At 38.4% G+C, this 7,726-nt stretch overlaps 1 protein-coding gene across 2 annotated transcripts in view; it reads right to left on the bottom strand.

Annotated features, from left to right (window-relative positions):
* Nucleotides 1-7,726, bottom strand: part of PRKAR2B (protein kinase cAMP-dependent type II regulatory subunit beta) — a 115,504-nt gene that overhangs the window by 16,848 nt on the left and 90,930 nt on the right. For both annotated transcript variants that reach the window (XM_073239031.1, XM_037010878.2), the window contains exon 5: nt 883-989. In XM_073239031.1, the coding sequence (XP_073095132.1) occupies nt 883-989 (107 nt within the window). The remainder of the gene's footprint in view (nt 1-882; nt 990-7,726) is intronic.

The raw sequence follows: 7,726 nt of genomic DNA, 5'->3' as shown, positions 1-7,726 counted from the left end.
AACAGCTGAATGAATTTATGAGATGTTCGTTGATGAAAGCTATTAATGATACGAAAACCATGACTTTAATTTACATATGGGATAACTAGTTCTGTTTTATTCTAAAACCACAGAATATACCCCAGCCATGGATAGTGCCTTGGCAAATGGCTCTACAGGTCACCAGGGTGTTGGGGAGGAGGGAATGGAGGAATCAGCGAGAACCCCCAATTCAGAGAGCATGCACACTGTCCTTTAATGAAGGGAAGCATGTCTTAAGTCTTCTGAAATTAGGCTTTCAATACAAATGTATGCCTTCTCATTTAAATAAAATAGCTTCACTGTAGTTTTTAAAAGACAAGCATAATAATGCATAAACAATTTCTGGAAGGAACACAAGCTCCACACTCTACCGACTAGAAGACATTAAAGCAACAGGAAGAGACTTTCCATCCTGTGCCCCTCCGAAATACTTGAGTTTTTTGAGAGCATGTTTTACTTTATAGTTAATACAAAAGGACCTTTTGAAAAACATGACATCGGTTGAATTGTACTGATTCGATATCCCAGATGCTGCACTATATACTTCCATTCTCACTGTCACAGGCCCTATCACACACTAATTGCCACTCAAGTAGGAGCTGAATAATGAGGATGCTCACAGTAACTGACTGAGATTTATAGTTTAAAGCAAAAATCATCAGTTCTTCTATAAACTGGCTGCTTTCATGATCTATGGTTTCACTGCCTGTATTCAGGGCAGGTTCAGCGCCTATTATGTAGCAATGGGAACAGAGGCCACAGCAACTATCATACATTAATTTGTCAGTCATTATAACAACCCACTGAGATTTTACACAAAAGATACATTGCATTTCAGTAGTGAAGTCATGCAAAACTTACCTATCGATCACATAAAAGTTATCACCATCATCACCTTGATCAATTACATGTTCCCCTTCTTTGACCAGTTTTTCAAACATGGCATCTAATACTTGAGACATCTGCTCCTATTTTCAAAAAGAAAAGATGTCATTTTTATGTTTATCTAGAACATGTTTTCTTAAATAACCATAATTAGCTTTATGTATCTGTGAACAAACTCAAAGTAATGGAAATAACATCATCACTGCCATTAAGTCTTATTAAAAAAAACAAACCTTAGTCTTCCTTACCTAATATAAAAAAGATGATTACATGTTTACTTTCATATTCAGTATCTGAATGAAATTAATTATAATTAGTCTATTTCAGAATATTTCCAATGAACTATCACCACTTTAATATGAAAAATTAACCACCAAACCACCATATGCCTTGTGAAATATAATCTTAGCAACTAAAATAACCTGCTTTTACTTAGCAGATTAGTAAGAACTATCACAAATATATTTTAAAGATAAGTATTTGTAAAACTTCCCCAAGTCAGTCATCACTAGTATTTATATAGAGGTTTAGGGACGTCAATCCTGACTTCAATGCTTTTTGGTTTAGCACCAAAACCAAAACAGAACAGAAACATAACAAAAGCTAAACCAAAAACTATTGTGGCAAATATTCTATCACTATTCTTTATTATGAATGTTCTTTTCAAGAAGCAACCACTTAGCTCCCTAGGACAGATTTATTAAAACTGAAGCCAGAAACATCAAACCTATTATTCAACAACTACTTAAACTACATAAAATTTTCATCCTGCTTAAGTTTGGTTGACAAGGCTTAAGGATGAACAGCAGCTGGTGAAAATAAAATAGGAGGTAAAAGAAATTTTTCCTTAGAACAAATAGAGGAACAATTCCGAGACCTCTAAATATACAGAACAAATGGAGATGGAGAAAGAGCATGATGCACGGTAACACAGAAGCCAGAAGATGTCCGTGGATTATATGTTTGCCACTTACTAGCTCTGAACACGTGATCAGGTCATCATGGGTATAAAAATGGTAAAACAATAACTGCCAGGCCAGAAGCTGAAGATAGATTTGGCAGTACGGGGTGTGGGGGAAGATACAAATGCAAAATACAGGTGAAAGAAATAAGATGTTGTGGATAAAAAGTATGAACCGACCACATGTAATTCTCTTTTTTGAGACTCCACTGACATTTCACAGGGAATGTGAAGGTATGAATCTACAATGTGATATAGTATGAGGGGGAAATTGAGGGAGAGATTTCTAGAGCAAAGGCAAGTTAAATGGGGGGTATCAGAGAGAGGGCACAGTCCAGAGCAGGAAAGGTGAGCCTGCAGCACCTGCCGGAGCACCACGTGACCCCAGACGGGAAGGCACCAGTTTGGCCAGCATGGGACCAAGGCACAGGTGGAAACAAGTGGACTGATTCCGAGTCCTGCACCGTGAGTAGAGACCTTCTTTCCAAATGCCTCCACCCCAACGCAGAATGCCTAGCCGCCAAGCATTAACCCCAACTCTTCCCAGTCAAAAGGTCAGAGTCAGGTTCTTGGGGGGAACTAACCATATCAGAGAGAAGTGTAACAGCTATGTTGGATGCTGGGGCCCCAGAGTAAGGAATTCCCTTGCTTGGATTTAGGAATCCTCCCTGTAAGAGCCGGCTCCCTAGCCGCTCAGCCAAAGTGGAACACTGGTGACACGCCTGCCCTACTTATTCAGAGCTCTAAGTCAGCTCTGTGTTGTCCCTTTTGGAGCCTAAAGACTGAGACAGCACAGTAACACCAGGTGGACAGAGAATTTGGGAACAGCAGAGCTTTTAGAAAGTTCTACTTTGTATATCCAGAGATATTCAAGAGGATATCATATCCATGAGATGAAAATACGACATTTAGAAAAAGAACAAATCAGAGAGAAGTTGGAAATTAAAATGTGATTGCCAAAATTTTTCTTCCTTTTAGGCTGTACAGCACAGAGAAGACAAATAATGACTCTATATAGCATCTTACTATGGTGATAGAAGTGACCGTAATAGAAGGGGTGAGGACTTGATAATATGGGTGAATGATTAAACCAGTGTTGTTTTCATGAAACCATTATGAGATTGTATATTAATGATACTTTAATAAAAATAAATAAATAAATATCTAAATTTTTTAGGGCAGTTACAGGTTCACAGCAAAATTGAGCAACAAGCATATAGATTTCTTACATACCTCCTACCCCCCTTACCTCCCCTGTGCCCAGCCCCTCCCACACTATCAACCACCCCACCAGAGGGTCCATTTGTCCCCACTGAGGACCCTCGGCATTTGTCCCCACAGTATCACAGTTCACCTCAGGGTCACACCTGGCACTGTGTACCCCATGGGTTCAGACACATGTATAATGACACAGACCCACCATTATGAAATTTCTTCCAAGTAAAGGACCAAAGAGATTAAGGCCAAAAACCTCAAAGGAAGTTGACAAAGAAATGAGAAGATATAAGTTCTAGACTAAATGATGATTAGAGAAGAGAAAGGGAAGAAAATAATGACAGAAATATGGGATTAATTTTCCAGAACCAAAGGACGGAAGCTTCCAGACTGGAAGGGCCCAGCACAAAACCTCCACACTAACATGACAGTGTAGTTTTAGAACTCACAAAAAAACAGATATGCCAAGCTTCCAGGAAAAAGGGGGAAGGAACACTTAAAAATACAAAAAGATGTTTAAAACTTCTTTCAAAATAAAGAGAAATGCAAATTAAAACTGAAATATCATTTGTCACCTGTCAGATTCAAAAACATCAAAATGCTAGAATAAGCCACTGTGTCAGATAGACATGGTGTAGGAAAGAGGCATTCCCACACAAACTGCTTACAGGGAGGCAAAATGGAACAAACTACAGAGGGCAAGTTGTCTGTGTTTAATAAAATTCAGATACTCATACCCTTCACCTCACAATTGCTCTTCTAGGAGGTTATTCCATAGATATTTGTGCAATGACCTCTTCACAGGTATTTTTCATAGCAGCATCATAATAGCAAAAAACTGGGAACAAACTGATGTTTATCTACAGGCCACTGGGTAAGTAGGTTTGCCATATTCACACATCAGAAAGCTCTGCAGCTATAAAAAAGAATATGAGTATTTTAAGACATCTGCCTCTCACTGGTGTCCCTGCCAAGCAGGAGGCAGTCAGTGAAGGGTAATCAGGAAACCAGTGACACGCTGGAGGAGCAACAGTTCAGGGAACTGGGCACTTTGTTGAGACTGGAGATGACCTGCACGTGAACACATCAGCTCTCTTCTGCAGCACTGACCACAGCTGGGCTTCTCGAGGCCAGAGCTAGGGCTGCTGGGTAGAATGCCCTGGAGATTTTGGCACAACGTCCAAACTTAGTCCTGCCTAAGAATGAGAGCTGGCGAGCAGTGACAAGGGCCACCTTGCAGAGAGATCAGCCCCTTGTCACTCAAGGGAAGTGCTCAAAGCAGGGTTTCCACATTCCTCAGCTGTTAAAAAGGCTCAGTGTTCTTCACCACTGTGTTTTATGCACCCTGGGATTTTGTGAAGGTGCTTCGGTGACTGAGTCTGTAACAGCTGATTGAATTGCATCCTGAAAGTGTATTTTAGTCATTAAATATTAAAACTAATGGAAATCAAAATGCTCAGATGGATTATATATACCAATATTTTTATGAGGTGAAATTTCACAAACATAAAATTAACCATTTTAGTGTGAACAATTCAGTGGCTTTGCACAAAGCTGTGGAATTACATACCACCACCTCTACCTAGTTCCAAAACATTTCCACCCCCTAAAGGGAAACCCTGTGCCCATTAAGCAGCCACTTGCCACTCCCCCTTCCCACCAGCCCCTGGCACCCACCCATCTGTTTTCTGTTCCTGTGGATTTACCTATTCTTGGTATTCCACACTGGAGAAGCAGGTAACTGTGTGATCTTTTGTATCTGGCTTATTTCACTCTGCATAAGGTTTTCAAGGTTTATCCCTATCACTGCATATATACTTTGTTCCTTTTTATAGATGAATAATATTGCATTACACACACACACACCACAATTTGCTTATCCACTCATCCCTCAATGCATACCTGGGTTGTTTTTTCACTTTTGGCTACTGTGCACAGTGCGGCTACAAACATTTGTATATGCGTATTTGTTTGAATACCTGTTTCAATTCTTTTGGGTCAAAACCTAGAGGTGGAATTGCTAGTCCTATGGTGATTCTATGTTTACTTTTTTAGAAACTGCCAAGCTGTTTTCCACAGTGCTTGAACCATTTTGCTTTCCTAACAGCAACATCCTAGGGTTCCAATTTTTTCCCATCCTTATCAACACTTATTTTCCTTTGTAAATTATAGCCATCCTCAGTGCGGTGATGTGGTATCTCACTCTGGCTGTGATGGCATTTCCCTGATGACTAACCATGTTGAAAATCTTTTCCTGTGCTTATTGGTCATGTATACCTTCTATGGAGAAATGGTCCTTTCCCCATTTTTAAATTGGGTTGTTTGTCTTGTTGAGTTGTAAGAGTTCTTATATATTCTGGATACTATTTACCATAAATACGACTTGCAAATGTTTTCTACCATTCAGTAGGTTATCTCTTCACTTTTTTTGGTAATTCCTTTGATGTGCAAAATTTTTTATTTTTTATGAGGTCCAACTAATCCTTTTTCTGTTCTTACTCCTGTTTTTGGTGTCTAAGAATCCACTGCTAAATTCAAGGGCATGAAGACTTATGGCTGTGTTTTTTACTAAGAGTTTTTATAGTTTTAGAGCTGACATTTAGGTCTCTGATCCAGTTTGAGTTAAGTTTTGTATAGAGTGTGAAGTAGGAGTCCAGCTTTGTTCTTTTGTGTTTGGGATGCTCAAATGTCCCAGCAACATTTGTTGAAGAGACTATGAAGTGGTCTTGAGACCCTCGTCAAAATCAAATGGCCATAAATGTGCAATACAGATTTGTTTCTAGACTCTCAAATCTATTCCATTGTTCTATATGGCTGTCTCTATCCCAGTAATAGTGTTTTCATTACTGTGGCTTTGTAGTAGAAGTTTGGAATTGGCAAGTGTGAGTCCTCCAACTTTGTTCTTTATCAATATTATTTTGACTATTTGCACCCCCAGCCCAGTTATGTGCAATTTTAATACATCGAACAACAGCAAAACATCAATGTGTTTTTATGGTTTAGCTTTATAACACATAAATGTTACCAATTTAAACTCTCATAAATAAATACTCACAAAATAAGTCTTTAAGATATGGAATCTATAAATGTATATTGTTAAGTAAAAAAGGAAAGAACTGGGCAAGAACACTGTGTAGAGTTTACTGCCACCAAAACTTTGAAAAGAATATACTTGTGTGTGTGTGTTTACATATATATATCTATATATATAATATATATATTACATAGAGCATGCTCTAGAAAAATACAGATGATTGTGCTAAAAGAACTTAGCTTCTGAGAAACTGGGTTATTGGGAGACAAGGGTAGATTTTGTTTCACTAACTGCTCTTTTGTTCTTTCTGAATTTTGTAAACTGCTTATTTAAAATTGATTTTTAAAATCATTTGCATTAAACATTTTAATTAATTAAAAAAACAGACACTTTAAAACAGAGATGATGATAGATAAATCTGGATGCGGGCTAAGAAAAACCTCTAGAAGAATGAAAGTGATGTGTCTGCAGGAAGTGGTTTGTGCCCTCCCTGGGTCCCTGTGTGAGCTTTGGCACCTATTTGTGAAACAGCGGCCAGGGCTGAAGAGGAAGCCAAGGTGCCAGTAAAACAGTGCTTTCTTGATGTGGTGCTAATTGGCCCCGCAGGGACCATTTTACCCAAATGAGCTCATCAACTCAGGCAACATATGGTCACCTATCAAAATCATGAAGCCTGATTAAATGGTTTCCTAGTATTTTGTTTGCTTACAGTTTTTATTTCAACTTGTTCAGGGCAGACAGAGGGAGAATTATCAGCTTTATTCATTAACTCTTTTTCAACATGTAAGGTAGAGAAAAAGATGAAATACATTGCTATAGTACATTTTTTGTTATCTTAGAATTAGCTGCCTTTAAAAAAATCATAACTTAACTCATGCGTGGTTGTATGAAAATGTAATTCCTGATAAAATACAGAACAATTATTTCTTCTAGAACTTTGCTTTGTGACAGATGTCTGTTCTAGTCAATCAAAATGTCATTTCCCCACAGTCATGCACAGAGTGAAGAGAACTTCAGAAATATTTAATATGCAGAGGCTTATCATGATGACTGACAACTACTGTAGGAAATCCACATCTTAAGTCTCCTACGGAATGCAAATTCGAGACTCAGCTCAGTAAGAGGGTTCGGACTCACTTAGGAAATAACAGTTTACTACCCATTAATGAAAGAGAGGATCTTAGAGCAAAGGAAAACTATTTCAGTTTGCCTCAAATTAGAAATATGTCAGAAGAAAAATGGCCTACTGAGTTGAGCATTAAAATATTCATGAAAAGAATATCTTCAAAGAGATTGATAATTATAAATGCTGTGCTTGATGTATGTGTATACGGCACTCTAAGGAGAAACGTTCTGAGGCCTAGGAGATGCGAGATTTTCAAGTTAAACAATGAGTTCAGGGAATCCAAGTGAGACAGGAGATGCAAAGCCAAGATCATTCTTCTTGCTAGCTAGCTAACTACTGCTTCCCTTTCCTCCTCCCAAGTTTTCCCATTTTAGGAAAAGATATCATCTTTACAATCATTCTAGCTAGACTCTGGGAGTCACCCAAGATTCTTTCTGTCAGCTCTCAATTCATTCAATGACCACATACCAATTTGTGCTACTCC

This window comes from Manis javanica, chromosome 6, assembly GCF_040802235.1.
Source record: "Manis javanica isolate MJ-LG chromosome 6, MJ_LKY, whole genome shotgun sequence".
Lineage (NCBI taxonomy): Eukaryota > Metazoa > Chordata > Mammalia > Pholidota > Manidae > Manis > Manis javanica.
This window is presented reverse-complemented; position numbering and strand designations above follow the sequence as displayed.